General features: G+C 35.4%; 1 protein-coding gene across 7 annotated transcripts; it reads right to left on the reverse strand.

Moving 5' to 3' along the window:
* Positions 1–484: 484 nt before the first annotated feature.
* LOC110629346 (SPX and EXS domain-containing protein 1) lies at positions 485–17773 on the reverse strand. 7 transcript variants are annotated; one of them, XM_021776264.2, is made up of 14 exons: positions 17623–17773; positions 17125–17296; positions 16840–16970; positions 16236–16274; positions 15990–16082; positions 15763–15879; positions 14816–14911; positions 8178–8291; positions 6235–6288; positions 5602–5649; positions 2277–2427; positions 1544–1709; positions 1249–1318; positions 485–932 (listed from the first exon to the last, which is right to left on the reverse strand). In XM_021776264.2, the coding sequence occupies exons 2-14, from the start codon at positions 17177–17179 to the stop codon at positions 675–677; spliced, it is 1392 nt and encodes a 463-aa protein (XP_021631956.1). In that variant the 5' UTR covers positions 17180–17296; positions 17623–17773; the 3' UTR covers positions 485–674. The 7 variants fall into 7 exon arrangements, with proteins under 7 accessions (XP_021631956.1, XP_021631954.1, XP_043805884.1 ...); XM_021776262.2 differs by having other exon boundaries at positions 17098–17296; XM_043949949.1 differs by having other exon boundaries at positions 17125–17235; positions 17623–17758.
* Between the last annotated feature and the right edge of the window lie 5381 nt (positions 17774–23154).

Consider the following 23154-nt stretch of genomic DNA (forward strand, 5'->3'; position numbering starts at 1 on the left):
TGATGTAATTGGATGGCAATGTATGGAACAAATAGCGGATTAAGGTGTGGCTGAGGGGTGATGAAACAGCTTTCAGGCGATCAAATTACAAGGTCCCACGTGGGGATGACATAGGAACGAGGATTGGAACTGTTTGGACAATAACAATTCAAGAAATAAGTGGTGTACCTTGCCCTAACAAACCAGAAAGTAAAGCAAAGACTGCGAAACCAAACGGTTCTGTCAAAAATAAAAGAGTTGCTGTTTGATGTAACCCCTCAGGAAATTTTCAGCCTCTGAAGCCCAAGTGGTAAAGTATCCTTCATAAGCCAAATCGAATCCCATAAACACAACATAGTAATGTTCCCAAATATCCTGCGGAAAAATCTAAAAAAGCACAGATTCAAACCCAGTGCACAACACTTTCTTTAAGGACCTTAACCCTTTGTTTCAAAGGGTTTTGACAAAAGTGAACATCAATGGAAACTTATCAGGACTCTGAGCATGATTAAGATTAGATACGTATCTATTAGCTTTGTAAATGTTGAACAGCCTTTTCGTATATGAACAAAAAAATTTTATAAATTGAAAAATTAAAAAAAGCAATGAATAAGCACTTCTCCGCAAAAAAATATGGAGGCATTGTTCGAAACCTCCTTGATGAGCGTAAGACATAATTGCTAGTCGTCTATAATCTATACATTATGGTCAATGGAAGCAAGTAACTTGGCTTCCTCAGTTGAGCTGTCATTCATGGAAAGCTGAAGATTTGACTTGGAACTCATTTTATTCCACTCATTTTCAACACGGAAGAAAACCCACTGGAAACGGCGGATCATCTCCAAGGCAGTGATTGTGAACACAGTGAGGTAATTATGACGGAGATGGGCAGACAGCTTGTATGTCCACGTGCAACGCAAGATCAAATTGCTTCCAATCACCCAAAAATATACCTGCAACTCCAAGTTTATATAATTATAAGAGAAACGAAACTACCTGGAAGGTTAAATTGATTAATTGGTTAGTCCAGAGTTCAAATCAAATCAAATCAAATTAAATTTTGAAAATTGAACTTAATGCTACAAGAAAATGGACATGACTTTAGCAGATAATTTTCGTTTGATTGCCCTGGCCTCATAGATGACTGGATTCAGGCGTCAAAACAAGAGATTGTGGTTTAACTAGACAAGTCAGCTATCCGAGGAACCTTATTGTAAATCAAGGACCACTGACTGTGGTATGGATCCTACAGCAAATGTAAATTCTTACCCATTTTCGTCCATATAGCAGGTATGAGCAAAGACTTGTTTTGTTGAATTTGAAAATCCGTGTGAAGCAGCTGGCAAAAGAAAAAAAGAGATTAATAAATGAAATTTTGTTGAAGATGCAAGGATTATTTAGAGACTTCCTAGGATTCATTTTAAGAGTGTCTATGTTGAGGTGATTAGCAGACAGCTTAAGTGGAACCAGACTAGGCAATGGCCTTCTCTGGTTCTGAGATCAAGGGGAAAAGTGACAGTTCTTAAACTATGATTGTGAAACAGTACAAAAGCAAATAACATACCTCAAGTCCCAATCCCGAGTCACATCCCAGTAGAACGAGTACAATGAGTTCAAAACACTTGATAGAAGCCACAGGGGCCGATAAAAATTTGTCCATTTATCAGGGAAGACGTGATATTTAAGGGCTGAAAGAAAAATAACTGGCACCGCAGTTGAATACTTTAATGCTGAAACCATTAGAAAATGAAATTATTGCAGTACACAGGCAACAAATCTTACTGCAAAAACTAAATATGGAGCTGAAATTGTAGATCATAGCTTGTAACACTTGACAATGAACAAATATCCAGGAACTTCAAAAATAAATAAATAAATAAAAGGAGAACCAAAAAGCTGTATCAGAGTGACAAGATGACAATCCTTGAGAGGAGGTTGAGCAATAGCCACTGTCAGAAACTGAACTGAACTAGTCATAAGCAATGGATCATTACAGGTCATTTCAGACAGTGCACCAAAGCTATCATTGTACTATTTTGCACAAAGAAAACAATTTTTCTGATGTATTTAGAAAGAAGTATTTGAAAAAGTAAAAGAAATGAAGAAGATGTTTTAAAATGTACAAAAAAACAAGGGGAGGGGGAGAGATACACGACAGTTTATTATAGTTGTCGATCATGATGGAGTCCAATGTAAATCCCATCATAAACAATAGTCAACATTTAACTATTGTACATACAATGGTTGTATCGAATAATTTTGAGGGGGAATGGGGAGAGGTGAGAATTTCATTGTACCATTAAAAAGAGATGTTTTCTCCCTAGTATCCTTGTATTGTCGAAGGCATTGGAACAATCGAAAAATGTAAGGTGAAACAAGGACTAAAGGAATTGCAATGGAGTGACTGCCGCAAACGGAATCAGCTTCAAACCATGCAATGGTGGCAACCTTCATCCATAGACAAAAATGTACCCGTAAGATAGAAGCATAGATCACAATTTATAGCAAACCACATTCATACAAGTAGGAAGTTCCATTGAAAAGCCATTATTTAAGAGTGCAGAATTCAATAAAGGTATCATATCAAATTTGGCAGAGAACCAATGGTTGGGAACTTGGGATGCCATGCAGCCAAAGGTAAAAGCATTTATTGAATTGGTTAAAAAACACCTTTTGAATTTATGGAAAGGCACTTGAGGTTATAGCTTTGATTTCAGTTTTGTACTTTAAAATTGGAAAAGTTGGTTTCTGTTGAAACTTTGTGATTCTTAGTTGATTTTTGAGAATTATTGATGTTCCGCATCAATTATAGATGATAAAATTCACTATTTCAACATTATGATGAGTTTTAAATTGTTTATTTTTATTATCACATTTTTATTGAATCTCAAATGAGATTGTTGTATTAATTTATTTGAACTCTAACAAAGTTTTCTTGTTTCTCCTCCCTGAACTATATTCCTTGGGTGAATGAGATTAACAAATATTACATCCATGTATTTTCGCTTTTTTGATGATTGATTGTGCTTATATTTGATTTGTATTTGAGGTGACAAATGAATCTAATTATGGGATTTAATCTCTTCTTGACTATGGGGGTGAATTTTTGTAAATGAGTTGCAAAGGCCAAGAGAGGTAGAGACAAACGATGATATGAAAGGGGAAAGAACAGAGAGAGAAATGATAGTCTAGTATGGTAGAGAGAGGGACGAGAAAAAGGAGGAATGTGTCTTTCTATCTCTGTGCGTTTGTGTGTGTGTGTGTGTGTGTGTGTGTGTGTGTGTGTGTGTGAGAGAGAGAGAGAGAGAGAGAGAGAGAGAAAGATGTGAACATAGAACACCACATCATTTGTTTACCTACAAACTAGTTATCAGAGGTACTATTAGCAAAAGGTTTTAGTGTCATTTAAATTAATGCTAAGGGGATTTTATGTTACAATTGAAGTTTAAGGACCATGCTGTTTTAGTAATCACGTAATGCAATGTCATGCAATCAATCATATCAGATGTAATATAATATAATGCAATTGTCATTACATTACCATGTTTGGTTAGGGCTGAACAATTTTTGGTTTAAAACTGAAAACCGAACTAAACCAAACCGATCGGTTTGGTTATTTGATCCATTCTGTTTAGTTCGGTTATTAATTTATAAACAATTTGATTTTCGGTTTGGTTCCGAAATCAAGTAGAAAACCAAACCGACCAATTTGCGTGTATATATATGTATACATGTAACCCTAATGCAGTAACTCTCTTTTTCATCTTCACTTTCAGCCACCCCCACCTATCAGTAACTCTCTTTTTCATCTTCACTTTCAGCCACCCCCACCTATCGTGTCTCTTCTATCTTTCACTCCTTCAAGGCTTCACCCATTTCTTCTTTTTTTTTTTTTTTTTTTTCCGAGGCTTCACCCATTTCACTCATCTCTCTCACTTCCTCACTCTTCCTCCACAACAAGCTGAAATCACGACTTGACAGCGACTATTGTTTCAAGAGATCTAATTGTCCATGGCCAACAATGCAACCAATGGTTGATATCTTCAATCCTTGCCAATTCTTGTGATTCCTCTATCTCTAAGATTGGGTCTTTTTCTAGAATTGGGTTTTTAGTTAATTTTTGTAAGGAATGAATTTATTTATTTATTTGTTAATTTTTGAGGTTTGTATTTAATGTTTTGAGGTTTTATTGTTTGCCCTAAGATTGGGTTTTCTGTTTCATGCTTTCCACTTTGTAAGGTTTGCTGCAAATTGTAAGCTTTTGCATGTGCATTTGATTGTTATTGTGATTGTAGAATTTGATTGTATTTTTGTTGATTGTTTCAAGAAATTTGGGGGTTGTGGGTTTGGTTTTAGATTTGGTTTTGAGAAATTTAGTATATGATCGTAGATGTGAGAAGATCATTTCTCCTGGTTATCATTATTGAGTTTCATCGAACCGAATCAGTTCGATTCGGTTTCTCTGTACTTTCGATTCAGTTTCTTTGCCTAAATTTTAGTATTTCAGTTTTCTGATTTCAGTTCAGTTCAGAACCCAATCAGTTCGATTCAGTTTCTCTGTACTTTCGATTTTCGGTGCCTAAATTTTAGTATTTCGGTTTTCCGATTTCAATTCGGTTCAGAACCGAATTGACCGAATGCTCATAGCATTCCCTATGTTTGGTTGCAAATAAAATATGAGCTATGTAATACAATGAAAGTTTTTTATTTAGTACTAAATTTATTTACAGTAGTAAGAATTAGTGGCAATTATTGTGATGATTAGTGATAGCAGCAGTTAGGTGGTAATAGTAACGGTGGATAGTTAGCGTTGCATAACGGCTATTATACCAACACGTTGTGGGTGGCTTGTAAATAACAGTGATACGACTAACGGCCCCCTAAAATCCCCCTACATAACAGTCGTTCCGTTGATTCCATGGTGGTGGTGGCAACGGGGCAGCGGGGTTAATAATAAATTAATAAATTAGAACAAGTATTCGTGATTATATTTATTTGTATATTTAATGAGCATTATATTATTTAAATAGTTATTGATTACATTATGTAATTATCAATACATTATATAATTTTTTGTAGATTACCAAACAAAGTAATCAAATTTGCAATGTGATCATAATTACATTACATCTTTAATTGCGTCACACCAAATGTAGTTTAAGTTCGAGGACAACGAGCGAAATTTGCCCATTAAACCAATCTAACTAGTTTAACTAGGAATATACAACCAACACTAACTAAAAAAATATTAAAACCTAATAAAACTCTTTCAATACTTGATAATAAAAATAGAATTCTCTAAATAAAAAAAAATATAATACTTCCTAAATAAATTTCTTCAGACAATAAAAAACCTAAATTTCTAATTTTATGATAAAAAATTAGATCAATAAGATTTATAAAAAAATTAAATCAAAATAATTTCTAAATCTGGTCTCGTTCTCTGCATCACTTTGCCTCTGATTGCACATAAAAAGTTTTTGCAAATGAAATGATGTAAGAGGAGCATCTTACTTCTCAAATAGTACCACCTACGTCTATGTATAAACACTGATTTTTCAAGAATATGCAGGAAATACACTTTGAATGGCTCTTAACTATGCACAACAACAGAACACTAACCTGTCGATGTACCATTCGACATGCAGAACGCTCCAAATCTGAAAATACCTGGCACAAAATTGACATTTACAAAAATTTCAAGACCCATGCCACAATTTATCACCTTGAAAAGCAACATTGGTAGTTGCTGAATTACAATAGCTAAAGCTTATTCTATGAGAATCTCTCCAATAAGCCTTTGAATAATACAAATAATAGAAAACTGATCTATTATACAGAGATTAGGCATTGAAAAGCATTTAGCTGACTCCAATCAGAACATGGAATTAAAAAAAAATTGTGTTCATCACAAAAACCAGATAGAAACCTTAATGCTATCAGGCACTTCAAATGCTGTTTTTCCAGCATTAAGAAATTTTCAAACCTATAAAAATGGTTCAACAACTAGAACCACTACTCAGTTGAATTTCAGTAAAGAAATACCATTTTTGAACCATCTGAGGCAATATCTGGAATTGTCTTCAAGTTAACAGAAGAAACAAAAAAATTTTAGTTCTTAGTTACAGCAGATGCGTCACACAAGGTTTAAATTCAAAAGAGGTAGGAAGATGGACATAATTGTACTTGCAACATCACATGCATGAGTAAGCATTAACAAACAAAATGGCTATGATTAGGTTATAGGATGCATACCTTTGACATGGAGGTCAAGATATCAGCCAAAAAAAAGTCAGAAAATGTGATTGCCTGTAACAATGATAATCTTTGAATTAAATGTAATGCTGTAAAGCTTGACTAAATGACACATACTTGTAATAACAATAATAATCACAGGATAATTCTTCTCCCACGGAGTGCATCTATTGGTCCAATCTAGCACATGCTACAGCACTCTGCCTCTTAGAGAATTCATGGGATCTAATAGCTAATTTGCACCACAAACTAATGGCCTTGTGACTTAATAGTAGATTTTCCAGAAACCATTACAGGACACAAGCATAATCATGTGATATGTCCTGCCAGCCAAACTGACCCTCATGAATTCGGACACCTTGTTTGCAGAACTCTTGGCAGTTTTCATTGCAAATGTATGTTTGCGCATCATAATTTCATACAGCTTTTTCTTCTATGTATATGTATATGAATGTGTGTGTGTGTGTGTATAAAGGGTAATTTTATTACAATATATAGTCCTTGAGTTTTATCATTATTAGCACTTTCATCCCTGTATTTCAGAAAATAGTTTATGATCCCTTAATAATTACGTCCTCTCATCAATTTTTTATCAAGTTAGATGTTAGTTAAGGGACTAAAATGTAGCCTTATAAAAGAGAATAATTTAATAGTTGCTGTTTCTACCCTCAGCTCCCCTTATCTTACCCTAACTCCATCATGCAAAGACTCACCTCCACCTGTCTTTCTACACGTGTCACTCCCTCTCTTCCTTCCCTTTCAAATGCCAATCTGAGCTCATGAACCATCAACATCAAAGAATAGAAGTGCTTTGACAAGATAGGTTCTGTTTTGTTTAGATCTTTCTTTTTTTCCCTTAATCACTGAAATCATCATTATTGGTGTAGCAGCTGCTATGAGAGCTGTGCTAAGATCGCCAGCATTGGCATCATTAATAGTGGACTATGGGGAGGGTTTTCTGCTGCCTCATCTTCAGCTGAACAGTTTCTATCCAGAGGTGAGTTGTCTGGTGAGAGTATTTCGTCATCTGGTTGTTTGTTCTCTGTTGTCTCTCCTCTCTTCATTGCAGACTTGAAAAGCCGCTGGCACTGGCATGGAAATCCTAGTTTTTCAGCATCCAGTGGGAGCTCAACAATTGGGAGATTTCTAGTGGACAGGAGCTGTTACATGTGTCGCCAATCCTTAGATCCCAGACTGGAATCATGGAAGCATGTGTTCAGTTGTGCTAAATAAAATGGATTCTTGATTGGAATCTTAGATGACCTGCTTTCGAGTTTGGAACATTGAGAAGCATCATATTGATTTTAGCTGTAATCTGTCGATTTTATAAGCTTTCCTGTTGAAAATTTGTAATTGAACATAGAGATTTGTTTTTTTTTCCTTTTCTACTTGCAGATTCTGTATTGATTTGTTCTGTTGGAACTTGTTTTCCCTGGACATTTGGTTGTAGATAAGAGAGAGAGAGAGAGAGAGAGAAGCAAAAGGAGATGGTGACAGGGATAGGGGAGGACAAGGGTATTTTCATCTTTTCACTATGAACAACAGCCAAATTGAATAAAAATGGAAGGAATGACTTAGTTGTTGTTGGAACCAAATGTTAGGGATTAAATAATATATTTTCCAAAATACTGAGACTAGAAGTATAATAGCGGTAAAAGTCAGGGATTACATATATATATACTTGTTTGTTTAAGAACAAATTACCTAATTATTATATGCTTGACCCAATTAGAATCTATATCAAAAACCAGCCAGAATCCACAAATAAGAAAAGTGCTATGAAGACATAAATTTATGTATGATTTGAAAGATGAAACATGAATTTATCCTTATTATTCACTAAAACTTTCAGGTCTGATTAGTCTATTCAGAAAAGCACTCAACAGGTCAGAAAGTTAACTAAGTGAATGGATGAACCGCAATAGGAAAATAACGACACTTGCCTGTAGTGGGAAAACTATCCGCCAAAGAGTCCTTAAAAAGTAGTAGCGGGAAGACAAATGAAAGATATCAAAGGGGAATATCAAAACCATCACAACAGCCAAGTACAAAAGGACCTGCAATAAAGAGAGTATTAACTGAATGCATTTCCAATGTCATAACAATGATCAAAAAGAAAAGAAGGGGTATACTATTATCCACATAATACATGATCATATACAATTATATAAACACACTTGGCTTTAGCCCATTGGTACTAGGGTCGCCTCTAGAACCGAGAGCTAGTTCGAACCCCAGTCAAGGATAAGTATACAAAAAAAAAAACAAAACAAAAGAACATAGTATTTGGAATAGAATATCATATTTTTCATTAAAAATCAACCATACACTATTTGAAAATTTTTCCCATAAAAAATTTATGCTATCTCCAATTCTAGTTAAATTTGCAACCGTATCTGCTTCAAAATTAAGAACTCAAATGTAGTTGCAATATTTCTAGAGTCCACATACATACTCTTAAACATTTAAAATGTTTATTCAAAAAGGGGGAGAAGATTATGTTTCAGATTACAATATAGCAAAGCACAAAATAAGAAGCTTTTGGAAGATAAATAACAATTTTCTCAGGAAATGCTTCTCAAGATCATGCACATATAATAAATCAACTCCTTTATGGATTTGCTGTCATGACAGAACAGGATAAGACATATCCTCATTGTCTTGTGTTTGGCCCATACTAGGACAAGACAAGAATATGATTTTCGTCGTGTTCCAACAGTAATTTCTTGTACTTCCAAAAAGTGATGAACAACCATGGCCTAGCTTTACAAGAATAACATTATGTAACTACATGAAATTTAACCAGCATTCATTTTTTAAAAATTTACAAGTTAACATATGAAAATTAAAATAAATATTAAAGTAATAAAATTAAGTACAAACAATTAAAATCTAAAACTGACAAAAATTTTAAATAATTTGACATCAATATTTCCTCTTCTCAAATATGGCTGCAGAAAAAGGGTGACCAAGTGTACAAAGCATTTGCATTTGTAGCTTTGGGTATAAATCTCAAATAGGCGTAAAATTTTAAAAATTATAATTCTGAAATTCATGCCTCATAGTTAATTATTATTTAGTTTTGCTATTTTGCGCTCTTTTCTTCAGTAAATTTAAACAAGAGAAAAAAATACACAAGATAAAGGTATAGTACTGATGTTACATGACATCCACCAAATAAGTTATGAGCCATCACCAAAAGACAGAGGCCATGTGGCAAGGATTAGACAAGTGGGAAGCGCAATCCCGCCACAGAGAAGGGAGACTCAGACACTTTTAACGCTTGGAGCTCGGATTATCGTCAAGGCTCGCCCTCCCCTGATAGGCCGAATGTTTGCACAGAGTTATCGTTGTTAGCACATTCCCATTTCGCCTGTGATCCCGGGATCACCAACCTATTAGCTGACGATGTCCATTATCAAGCAGTTGACCACGTCATCATCAGATTTTTAGGAAACACTATATTTATCTCCATCTTCTTATAATATAAAAGGAAAAGAATTCCAAAAGCAAAGATACGCTAGCTCTAATACCACTCAAGCTCTAAGTAGTTCATTACATTCTTTCTATTCTTCAAGGTATTGACTTGAGCGACAAAGTGGCCCACCACTATCTCACGTTTTCTCTCTTGCGGGTTCTAGTCAATCGCAGCATAGTCTCGCCCCGGCTACATCATCAATCTAATCTCAGCAATATCATTTGGTTCCATTGTCAAAAAATCCATTAAACATTCTTTTGGATCACGACAGGTTCCCTAATCGTTTGCCCTCACTCAAAATGGCCAAAAGTCCTACAGCTGCTGTCAATATCGCTACCAACGAGGGAGTCATCGTTTCCTCTGCCCTAGAGGACCGGGAAAACAAACCCTTAGTCATCAACGAAGCAGATCTTAATAATTTAAACAACAAATAGATACTCTAGTATATTCAAAGGCTGCAGGCTACTCTCGGCAGTATAAGCCTCGGGAAAAAGCATCTAAAATGGACCCTGGAAGAAGGACGAAGCCTCTGTAGACACCCCAAGGGCCTAGACGAAAGCGGCCAAATTGCAGCATAAAGGAAGGTCTGAATCTAAAGATGAATCAGATGAGACTTCGAAAGGAGTAGACTGGAAGCTATTATGGGTCATACAAAGATACCAAAAAGAACAGGAAGAGGATCTCAGTTTAAACGGTTTCACACCTCTTTCGGAAGAAATTCTAGCGAAAACCTTTTCCACCAAGTTCAAATTGCGCAACTTAGACAAGTATGATGGAACGGCGGACCCCAGAAGTCATTTGGCCATTTTCAGAACGACCATGCAGTTTCAGGATGTAAATAATTTTGTGTTATGCCGAGTGTTTCCGTCAACACTCATAAATTTAGCTTAGAAACGGTATTAACACAAGCCCATATTTAATCCAAAACTTTACACAGTTTACTACGATATTCAAATCCAGATTTATTAGCTGCAAACCCTCCAAAAAGCTTTCCTCGGACCAGCAAAAGATCCGCCAAAGAGATAGTCTTTAAGGGGTTTTATTTCCAGTTTCAATGCTGAAGCCACATAGGTGGAAGAGTTGAATAATGAGATAGCATGTGAGGCATCGAAGAAAGGAACTTAAGTTCATAGATTCCTTAATTAAAAATCCAGTTGCGACGTATCAACAGTTGATAGACAAGGGCCAGAAATATATCATATTGGATGATGATGTTCAAATACTAAAAGAAGACAAGAAGGCAAATCAAAAGGTAAGTCAAAAGCCTGAGAGACGAACCCATGAAGGAGATCACAGGAGCTATCCCATCTCGCGCGAAAGAAAGACGAATAGAGTAAGTATAAGAACTGCACTCCGCTAAGTGACTCACAAACTCGTATCTTGATGTGGATTAGGAAAAACAATAAAGAAATCAGGTGGTCGGCCAAGCTCAATCCCGAGAAGACGGAAAAATGAGACAGGACTAAGTATTGTCGCTTCCATGAATATCATGGCCACACAATGGAAGAATGTCAACAATTAAAGGACGAGATTGAAAGGCTTATAAGGGATGACACCCTCAAAAAATTCACGAGAAAAGGAAAAGAAGCACAAAGATCAGAGCCCGAGGAGACAAACCCTGAGACAACTCCACACAAAGAACCTGTAGGAGCCATACATGTGATAACCAAAGGACCTGGCAAGGCATAGGCAAATTACAAACATAATTACCAGAAAGATAGGGAACTTTTGAAGGTCTTAGGAAACATTCACCCATGAGGGTCATCCACCTGAAATCTCATAAGAGTTTTGGTACCCTTATATGTAAATAAAGCATATACTTTTAATAATAAAGCAAACGAAGTGTTTTCATATGTATGTTCTTTGGAACAATAGACTACTCAGGCATTGGTCCTGCGAATCAAGGCCACAAGGCAGTTTTCGGCAGGCTAGGTCACAAGGCGGTTTCCGCCAGATCACTCAGGCGATGGTCCCGCAAATCAAAGCCACGAGGCAGTTTTCACCAGACCAGGCCATTACGCGATTTTCGCCAAATCACTCGGGCGATGGTCCCACGAATCAAGGCTAAAAGACAGTTTTCGCCAGGCCAGATCACAAGGCGGTTTCTCCTAGACCACTCGGGCGCTAGACCACTCGGGCGCTAGTCCTACGAATCAAAGCCACAAGGTAGCTTTCACCAAAATAGGCCACGGGTATCCACCAACCTCATGTTTGGGCGTTAGTTCCATTTTAGAAACTCACTAAATCTCTTATTTCATGGCCACAAAATAGGCCACCGATTAGGCGGATGTTCGCCCCTTGAACAAACTTTTCCTCAAAAAAAAATAATAATATACGCAGAACATATAAATGCTTAACGAAAATAAAGGCAACATTATCATTAAAAAATAGGAAAAGTTATAAAGGGCAGGGTCATCAACCTCATGTGCTCGAGTTTCCGTTACATTGACATTTTCAGGAAAAATCCAAACAGATGGTACATCTTCAGCACACTCCCCTCCACTCCCATTTTCTTCCTTGGGAGAATGTCATCAATCCAGGAGAAATTCTTAGAAGAAAAACGTTTCATCAACTCTTTCATAAAATCTTGGCCCTGAACAAACATCTCTCTACCTTGGGCCACTGTACCCTGGAGTCACCTCGAGCTCCGCTACCCTAATTGAGGCAACCTAAGCCTCCTCAGCTTGATCCTGCAACTCCAAGACCTGGCACTGCAACAAGTCTACTTGATCCTTGGCGGATTTAGCACAACTCTCTAGGCCCAAGTTAGAGGTAAGGATCGCGTCATGATCAACTTGAAACTTGTCAAAGTACAATCACCTCCTCCGAAGGTCGAGCACGTTTGGCAGGAAAACTAGCAACCCCAGTAGCAACAGCCTTGCCCTTTCGAGTAGCACGTACCACCTCGGCGAATCTGCTTGATCCAACCATATCTATAAACAAAAGGAAAAATAAATAAGAAAGTCAGTTCAAAAACAAAAAGGATGAAAAGAGAAGTACCATTATCCCGAGATAGGGGTGTGCTTTCGGGAAAGATGGACGAGTGAAAAGTGTGGGTTTGACGGCTCTGCCAGAACAAGATGGGGTTCCTTACCGCCCGAGTAATATCAATCTTTCTCAAGGCTTTAGCCATCGTCATAAGAGAAGCTAAAGCCTCATCTTCCTCTCTCCTCGGACGGACCCTATTCTTCTTCAACTCTACTCAATAATGCCAGCTAGTTTGAAAGTGCCCAAACCGGCGAACAATATCGAATGACAAAAAACTTATTTTTATACCGTTTCAAAGAAGAAGGCATCTGATCACAGATGTTCAAGTACTTGCAACTGCTAAAGTACCAGAACTCATTTTTATGGGTACCCAGTTAGTATAACTAGGAGAAAAGCACTCCGCTCAGTTCAATGTGATTATTAAAATATATAAACCGAAAGACCACCAAGATTCTCCAACCGTTAGAGTGAAGCTAAGCAACAGAAAGTTTGTGAAACCAAAGTACCTTCACAAAGAAGGGGTCTAACGAGAAATAGAGACTCGGCTTCAACTACTCCTCAAAGAAGATGATAGTGTCGCCAGCAGAAATCAAATCATTAGCACGAATGCGGGGAGAAAGAGCAAAAATTCAGAAAAAATCCCAATGAATGTGATAGGTGTCATACAAATGATCCACGTCGCTATCTGAAAAGACAGGCGTGATATCACTAAGAGAAACACCTTCGTTCTCGAAGGCCTCCCTCAATGGAGCAATGGGAACCGGCACTCGGATGGGGCCATCAAAAGAGGAGCTGAAAATAGAAGCCCCGCTAAGGGAGGGAGAAAGAGGAATTCCTATCCATATTTAAAAAAAGGGGCAACAAATTTACCGTTAAACAAGGTAAAGACCTTAACAGAAACGAAAAGGGAGTCATACAATGAGTTCCTCTGTAAAAGTTGCATAAGAATGATGCTTGGAGAAGACAATAAACCTTTATAAAGATGCTTCCGATGGTAGGCATTAAATGCGGCATGATAAACATTGCAATAGTCGTCAAAAGGAGCAGTAGGCGAAGCGAAGTGAGTAGCAAGAAAACAATCTTGGGGGGCCACATATCTTGGACCTCGATAAGAGATGTCCTCTTCGAATTTGAAGAGTTGAAGACCAATAAGGGGACCTCTGATATTACATAATATCCGCCCAATAAGTTATGAGCTGTCACCACAAGACATGAGCTATGTGGCAAGGATCAGACAGGTGGGAAGCGCAGTCCCACCACAGAAAAGGGAGATCCAGGCACTTTAACACTCATATTATCGTTAAGACTCGCCCTCCCCTGATAGGTCGAGTCTTGGCATTGAGTTACCGTTGTTAGGCACATTCCCATTTCGCCTGTGGTCACAAAATTACCAACCTATTAGCGGGCGATGTCTATTATCAAACAACTGGCCACATCATCGACAGATTTTTAGAAAATATTATATTTATCTCCATTTTCTTACAGTATAAAAGGGGAACAATCCCAGAGGCAAAGGTACGCTATCTTTAATACGACTCAACCTCTAAGTAGTCCATTACATTCTCTATTCTTCAAGGTATTGACTTGAGCATTGGAGTGGCTGCCATGGGCACTCACCACCGCCTCACATTTTCTCTCTTGCAGCATAGTCTCGTTCCGGTCACGTCATTAATCTAATCTCAGAAATATCAAGTAGCAATCATAAAGTATTTATTTGACTTTTGTCTTGTCTATTTCACACTAAGCTTAGACTGTGCAGCCGTTTTCTTTGTCCCACTCATTTAAATGCAGCTTTTGTATGAAATTCCCAATTCAATATGCTAGTATTTTCACTCTTTTGCAATTGTGAAGTGGCAATAGCAATACATATTAAAATAGTAACATTGTATCATGAAACCAACCATGAATTTAATAAATCAATTATTCATATTTCGGTTTTCCCATATAACAAATAGTATTAACTAAAATCCTAAACTTATGCAAGAAAAAAACCAAAAAAAAATCCTCATCAAGCATTAAAAAAATGTTTGTCTTAAGCTTTTCATTTGTGGAAGCATAACAGTGTAACCAGAGACTTAGCATAAGTCAACAATGAAATAAGAGCATCTATTACACTGGTTGTGATGCAGCCAATGATACTTCTCCATGAGAATAAAGGTAGAGATATGCAGTCATGCTAGTTGGGACAATGATAGTCATCCATGTGGAAACCTGAGGATATCAAAACAGACAGTTACCTATGCAAGTACACAATGAGAAAAAAAGGTTTACCCCAAAAGTATATAAGTACAAAGAAAAGAGAATTATTCTACAACAAATACAAAACAAGCTTATCTCTCTTGAAAATAGACATTTTGCTATAGTAAATCTTGTTATAAATAAATATTCAGAATAGCATTCACAATTTTACTAGTTTTTTTTATTCATCAAGCTTAAACAGCAAACCGTTTCCAGGTTCCAGCATCTAATTAAAAATGCAGAGTCATGATAGATAAACAACTATGATCCTTGCCGCACTTGCCTATCCAAGTGTCTTTCCCTTTCGCTTTCCCAGTTTTTGTAAACAATTTATTTGTAGGCATGACTAAAATTTATAAATAAAATAATGTTAGAAAGTTCAACACAATCATCCTTATTTCAGAGAAATTCCATTTCAATACTCAAAAATTCCCATTGTCGCAATAAATTTCAAAGAAACCCATCCGAAACAGAATATAAAATGGAACTCATTACAATATCCAGCTAAAAGTTTGGATACATGAGTGATGAACATTTAATAAGTTTAAATTGTATATCCTTCATTTCAACTTGTGCACAAGGACCAATAATGAAATTACTTTGTAGGAGTTAGAACAAAAAGGTTAATCAAGTGCAACAATATTCCAAATAAAAATCCAAGTGTACTAGATGCACTGCAACCTCTGTAACATATTACCTAAATAACAAACAAAAAAGGTTTTAAAAGCAAGGTAAGATAGCATAACAATGTGGCAATATTGGAAAATAAGGGTGCATCACAGAGAAAAGTAATGTGTTCTACTATAGAGTTATAAAATACAAACCTTCCATATTTCTCTGTGGGTAAGATGATTTTGGTCAAGATCAAAAATTTTTGCGTAATTGATGGTAGATTGTGCAAAAACCCATAAATTAACTCCCCAAAGCCAAACCATCATAGTCTGCAATATGAAAACCAGGAAAAAAAATCTCACTACACAATGAAAAAGAATATAAGAATCAGATCAAATTGGTCTCATCCAGTCATCCCCAATAGAAAACCATTACTAACCACAAGAAGAAGAGGATTGTAATATAAAAATGCCTCATAGAGAAAAAGGTCTCGTAAATCCACACTCATTCTCATGACAGAATCCCATCCAATCTGCAATTTCATATGCATCCATTATTCCATTAAGGAGATACAAGATGAATTTACATTGTATTTAAAATGTCATCTATGCTGCCATCAAATCTAAAATATTTGATGCGCAAGTAATAATAAACACGCAGAACAAATGACTAGATATCTGCTCACCTTGCAGCAAATGAAACCCCAAAGAAAAAACAATAGTACCTGGAAATTAAACTGCTTTAGTACGATCAAAATATAGATACTAAAGAAAAAGGCTAAAGATAGGTGTGAAATTTAGAGTTACAAACAGAATACGATGTGCCATAATTAGGGAGAGCACATATTACTAGCTGCAGTGGAACAATAGCTAGCATTCAACTTATACAGTTGAAACTTGAATCCTCGTCACCAATATGGCCCAAGCCATTTGGGTTTGGTTTGCCACACTTTAGATGCCATTTATATTTTCTTTGCCTAGCCGATTTGGGAATTTGTCCTTTCCTTATATTCCGACAGCTTAATATTTCCCCCAGAAAATGGAAGGGGAGAAAACGGTGCAACAAATAAAAATTATATTGCAGCCATTAAACTAAAATCAATCTGTCTTAAGAGAAATGGATGGGGATAGTGAAGCCGCATCCACAGAATATCAGTAATCTGGCACCTTAATCCTTAGTCAGACAACAAAAGATTTTGGCATAAATTTAATAAGTATATGGTAAAGCAAACAGTATAATAAATATTATAGAAGAAAACATAGATAACAGTACATCATTGACATCAAAACCTTGAATCTCCATAACAATACTGGAGAAGGCATTATTGCAACAGTGCTTATTGGTGTAACAGTACTCTTCAAATCATTCGACTCCATTGAATGCAGAAAACCCTCCTCTGCACCATTTCCTTGGTCACCAACTGACAAATAGTCCACAAGCATTAGCTCCAAAATTAAAAACCAACCAACACAAACGTAAATAAATAAATAAAAGAAAACAATGGACATCCAATACATTAAAAAAAAAGGCTTATAATCTTGTTCTACCAAGATCAAGGACAACAGGTCGGCTACCAGACTTCCTCAAATGTGGACTATTGCTAGGCGCTATCACTTGACCTCCAAACATAGATGTAACCGCAGATAGTAGTCGTGTGTTGCCACCACCTAGCCTGCACTAAGAACCTGCAGCCACTTCAAATTACAGACCACGATCAAACGACACCCAGGAGAAAATTACTCGCACCTACATTTCGATAACAGCAACCGAGAGGAAATTAAGAAAAATTATACTAACTTACAAAAAAAAATTGAAAAAAGAAAAGAGTGGATTCCACAAAAATTAGAAGATCTATTACACAAATTCCACAATAATAAAAAGAGACAGGGACCAAAATAAAATGCAAAGTCAGATTATGTGGTAGAGGAAGGTGGATCCAAATTGAACAAAGAAAATGAGATCAGAGAGAGAAAGAGGGAGAGAAAGTATTAGACTTACAAAGACAGCTATGAATGGATTTACAATTGGATGGTTAGATTGATAAATTTAAGTACGAATATAGAGATCCAAACCTCTTTTGGGATTTCGCTGGATCTGTCTGATCCACCTGAGATGGTGAATCTCTTTGTTGCCTTAGGAGAAATTTGGAGCGAGTGCTAAGCAAGACTCCAATATACAAATGCCCATTTTCCTCGACCTTTTAAAACATTAAAAATAAATATTTAATATTATTATTAAAAATTAACAAACAATAATAAATAAGTCTTCTTCTTAATGTGGACGCTTAGAAGTTAGAAGTCATTAAAAAAATTTATTCATTTTAATAAAATTTTCAAAAATATAACTTTTTTAGAAAAACTCTCTTTTAGCTCTTCTTCAAAAAAATTTTGAAAAAATTTAAAAAAATAATTTATTAATTTAACCAAACTTTATTAACTATACTAATAATAATAATAATAATCTAGGATATCTATAATTATGTAACCTATACTGTATATAAATGTGAAAAATTAGAAGCTATACTAATTCTCTCTTCTTTTTTAGTAGAGATAGATTTCTCCCCTTTGTCTTTTTCTTTTCTTTTTTGAGGCGGAAGCCTGTCTTTCTTGTTGAACTTTCAGCCCCAGGAAGAGTTTACCTTCACTTATTCCAGGAATAAGTTTATCTTTACACTACTTCTGGGTAAATTATGCATAAATAATTTTAATATATCTTTATTTTTTGTGGTAGATCAGTATTTACTGAAAGGTTTTTTTTTTATAGACAATCTATTAATTTTGCAAGACTAATATATATTATTTGTTTATACCGATGATGACTGAATCTCAATTTCAAGTCGTTTTTATGTGTTTTAAAAAATTTTTATGGTATTTATCGAAAAATGCCTTTCAAACTTTTTTACACTATAAGCGGAGGCTTTTTTTCCTTTTTGTGTATGTCATGGCCAATCCATACAATTAGATATGGATGAGCACTACGTTTTGAAACTCTTTATCTCTCATCCTTTGGAAGTTAGTACATGCTTACGGAGGTTATGAGGTTTTTGGTTGTAGCCTTGCTTCCTCCTTCTTAATGTTAGAGTTTCATGTGCCTTGTTGTTTGGTTTTCTGTGTGGTGTTATCTTTTTAGGCTAGCATGGACCATCTTCTTGGCTCAGGTGGTTGCTTTTTTTCATTGATCTCATGAAAGCCCATTATTTATCTTTGTCAAAGGTGCATGGCGGCTAGCTTCTTGGGTTCTCATATTTTTTAAGGTTGGGTCTGGTTACCAATTAAGGTTAGGGTTTCATTGCTTTAGTTTGGGTGAATATATCTATTAATATTAGACCGAGTGGAGTTGAGAAGCCATATTTTATCGGTGGGCTTTTAAACATTTTTCAATGAATATTTTACTTTTAGAAAAAAAAAAAACCATATATCCATTTTTACCCTTGCACATATTAGATAAATACAAACTTATTTTATTTTAGTTTTGTTTAAAATCTTACATTTGATTGGTTTCATTATTTATTTTTAAAAAAAATTATATTGATATTTTATTTAAATTTAAATTGGTTGAAGAATCATTTTAATATTTAAATTATATATAATTAAAATTTATTATTAATCTTAAATAAAATCTAAAAAATAACTCATTAAATTTTAAAATTTTGTATTTAAAAAAATTATAAAAATAATAGTATTTTTAATGGCAAATATTTAAATATGTCACTAAAAAAAAGTTCAGATAAAAAAACAAATAAATTAAAAGAAAATATTACTTCAATAATTCTTCTGATTCGGTTTTGTAAAATAAATAAAAATAAAATAGAAATATTTTTTTTCTTTAAAATTAACTGTTATAAAAAGTTATTAAAATAAATACTGATAATATTAATAAATTTAGCTCTATTTATGGAAAACTAAAACGTCATAATATAAAAATTTCACCAAATAGCAATTATTTAATTAAATATTAATTTAATATAATTCAAATTTATATTACTAATTCATTTATGTTATTTTTATCATTACTATATATAATTTTATTAACTTTAATATTTTTGAGATTACACATAAATAAGGATTATAAAAATAATTTAATTTTAATTAAATTATTTTTAGTGAAAATAAAGTTTTCCACCATATAAGAACTTTGTTAATTTATTTAATTATTTTATAATAATAATAATTAATTTGATTAATTTTGAATATTAATTAATTTAAAATTTATATTAATAATAAAGTTTATGTAAATTTATAATTCTTAATCCTATTTCTACTTAAATACTTTTTAATTAAGTTCATTTTTATAACCTATATATATATATATATATATATATATATATATATATATATATATATATATTACATATAAAAATGGGAAGAGAATGTTTGGATTTCCCAAAATACCCTACTATTATTTGAAAATTACAATTTTTTATTAATTAGAAATTTTAATTTAGTTATTTAATTATATTAATATGTTATTTAATTTTAAATTAATTAAAAATATCTTTTAACATTTAAATTATATTTCAATTCTACTTGATTAAGTGATTTTTTTTATTTAAATTTAAATTTCATTGGATTAATTTATAAGATTTTATTATTTTATTTAAATTTAAATTATGAAAAAAAAATTATTTAATTAAATGAATTTTCTATTTACCTTCAAATTTTAAAATTTGTGATGGATATAATTTTATTATGATTTTTAATTCAATTATTGATGTAACACAATAATCATTTAAAGTAAGTTATGAGATATCACAATAAGATAGTGCCACGTGACAAGAGTCTCATAAGCCGATATGCGGTCTCATCCATAAAAAGGAAGATCGGGACACCGTAGCACTCGGTTTTTCATCAAGGCTTGTTCTCTCCTGAATAGTTCAGGTCTTCACATAAAATTACTGTTAACATGTATAATCCAGCAGATCCATATTGTGCCTATAATCACGGGATCCCCTATCAATTAGTCGGCACCAACTGGATTTTTACGAGATGCGATAATTAACTCCATCTTTACAGTATAATAATTAACTCTATCTTCTTATAGCATAAGAGTTAATGATTATAAAGATCAAGGTACGTATTCTTATACAATTACTCTTCAATTCTAAGCAATTCCTTACATTTGCTCTCTCATTCAGTTTACTGACTTAAACATCGGAGTGACTGTCATAGGCACTAATCACCTCACGTTCTCTTTCTTGCAGAGTGACCGATCGCGGCACAGCTTTATTTCTACCACATAATTTGGTTCTGTTTCTAGGAATCCATTGAATTCTCTATGTTCATTTATATTAAAACTGATCTCTTATTCCCTTTCTTTCTCTCGAAATAGCCAGCAGTTCACAAGCTGCTGCTAAGGTTGCTACCAATGAGGACGCTATCATTTCTTTCGCTTCCGGCAGTGGATAAAACACACCCTTTATGGTCAACAAAGTAGATCTCAATAATCTAAACAATGAACAAATACTTCAATACATTAAAAGGTTGCAGGCTACTCTCAAGTAATATAAAACTCGGTAGCAGGCATCATTCATGTAATACCCGGCTAGACTCCGGCATCGGAATTCCTACCGTCCGGTGGAATCTCGGATGTCGAAAACCTCTAGAAGGGTAAAATCATATTTTTATAAAATGTTTTAATGTATTTAATGATTTTAAGTAAGAAAGGAACTGAGTTTTGAATGAAAAAGCACCAAAGAGGCATTGCCAGGTTCGGCAGCCGAACCTCAAGTTCGGCAGCCGAACCTCAAGTTCGGCCGCTGAACATTGGATGGTTTAGGGGGGCAAGTTAGGCTTCCGAAAGTCTCAAAGGTTCGGCTGCCGAACCTCATGTTCGGCCGCCGAACTTGCATGAGATGTGAGGGCACGTTCGGCTGCCGAAAGGTGGTCTGCCAGCCCTATATAAGAGCTCCATGGCCGAAACGGGCGAGTTTTCTCCCCATTTTCGGCCACGGTGAGTTCATGCTCTCCTATGGTTCGTTATTGATGTTTTTCCTCCGATCTTTCATGTTTTAACAAGCTTTATGTTGATTTGAAGAGATTTGAAGAGATTTAAGCAAAAAGAGCAAGTTTTGGGAACTTGGAGACCAAAGAGTTGAGATCTCTCCCACCTCCAAGTTGGATCGTCTCTCCTCTCGTTCTTCAAGAGGTAAGAGTAGATCCATGGTTCCTTTAATGTTTTAAGTAAGTTTTATGAAGTTTCTTAGGGTAGAAATGCATGTGTAGGTTTATGTGGAGTTTATGGGTTTACTGTGCGTTTATGAACAATGTATGTTGGATATGCATGTTTGATGTGTTGTAGATGGGGTTTAGGATAGTTTGAAGCCCCTAGGGGCTTGTATGCTTGAGTATGCATGTTGTAGAGTAGGAAAATGTTTGATTGAATGAGTTGGGAGGCGTTTATGCATGTTGAGCTGAGTTTCTGCCCTTTGGGAGAAACCAGGTTCGGCAGCCGAAGGCTCTTTCGGCCGCCAAACTTGCCCGTAGTGGCATGTATCGGCTGCCGAACCCTGCCCCCGAAAGTGGACTTTCGGCTCTGGAAGGGAGTTTCGGCCATCGAAGGTGCCGCCGAACATGCATGAGTTTCGTCACTAGAAGGAACCTTCGGCCGCCGAAAGTGCCGCCGAAGGTGCATGACTTTCGACTCTGGAGGGCCTTTCGACCGCCGAACCTGCCGCCGAAAGTGCCCTGTTCAGCCCTCCTTTGCATGTTTCCTATGATTGTTTTAAGGTGTTTTAGGGAGTTTTTGGGGAGTATTTCAGAGTCATATTTTTGTATGTTAGGTCCCTCATTTGAGTCCACCTGTGTAGGTTCGGACCCGAGGAACCGAGGATCTCAGCATTGAGATAGCTGCTTCAGAGTCATTAGAGCTTCAGCCAGAGGTGAGTGGAATAACTACTTATACTTTAAAATAAATAAATCAGTTTTAGCATGATTCACGCATCATGAATGCCATGAGATATAATAGGATGTTTGCATTAGAATTCACGAATATGTTGCATTGCATATTATGTTGATGATGTGGATGAATGTTGAATGATCCTCTAGTCCTCGTATGGTATGACATGATGTGATATGGTATGGTATGGAAGTCTAGGTCGATGCCCATTCTACGCCCCTGGCACTATAGTAAGAGAAAGACCAGGTCGAGGCCCATTCTACGCCCTGGCATTATTGGAATGTTATGTTATGTATGTTATGATAAGAGAAAGACCAGGTCGAGGCCCATTCTACGCCCCTGGCACTATTGGAATGTGTGGAGGACTATTGGTGACAAATTCATCCTTGATGTGATTAGCTGTGATGTGATGCATTCCATGTTACCATGTGTTTTAATTATAATGTTCCATTATTCTGCTCACTGGGCTCTAGTAGCTCACCCCTCTCCCTTAACCCCCAAGTTTGCAGGTACAGGATAGACCAGGAGGTCAGCAAGAGTAATGAAGTCATGGTCATGTAATAGCTAGTGTGGACATGAAAAATGTTGATATGTTATATTGAGTACAGTCATGTAAAAGTATGGTATAGTAATGTAATGATGCTTATGGAAGTTTAGAGTTGTGCTTGACTATAGTGTAATGTTATTAATCCCTTGGGTACATGATCTTT

This window comes from Manihot esculenta, chromosome 13, assembly GCF_001659605.2.
Source record: "Manihot esculenta cultivar AM560-2 chromosome 13, M.esculenta_v8, whole genome shotgun sequence".
NCBI classification, from domain to species: Eukaryota; Viridiplantae; Streptophyta; class Magnoliopsida; order Malpighiales; family Euphorbiaceae; genus Manihot; species Manihot esculenta.

Excerpts from the sequence above, each read along its gene's own strand:
- LOC110629346 (XM_021776262.2), bottom strand. The coding sequence starts at position 17,179 with ATGTTTGGAGGTCAAGTGATAGCGCCTAGCAATAGTCCACATTTGAGG. Across the intron at positions 16,971-17,097 it reads ACCTGTTGTCCTTGATCTTG|TTGGTGACCAAGGAAATGGT; the intron begins GTAGAACAAGAT and ends ACTATTTGTCAG. Across the intron at positions 14,912-15,762 it reads CCCACAGAGAAATATGGAAG|GTTTCCACATGGATGACTAT; the intron begins GTTTGTATTTTA and ends TGATATCCTCAG.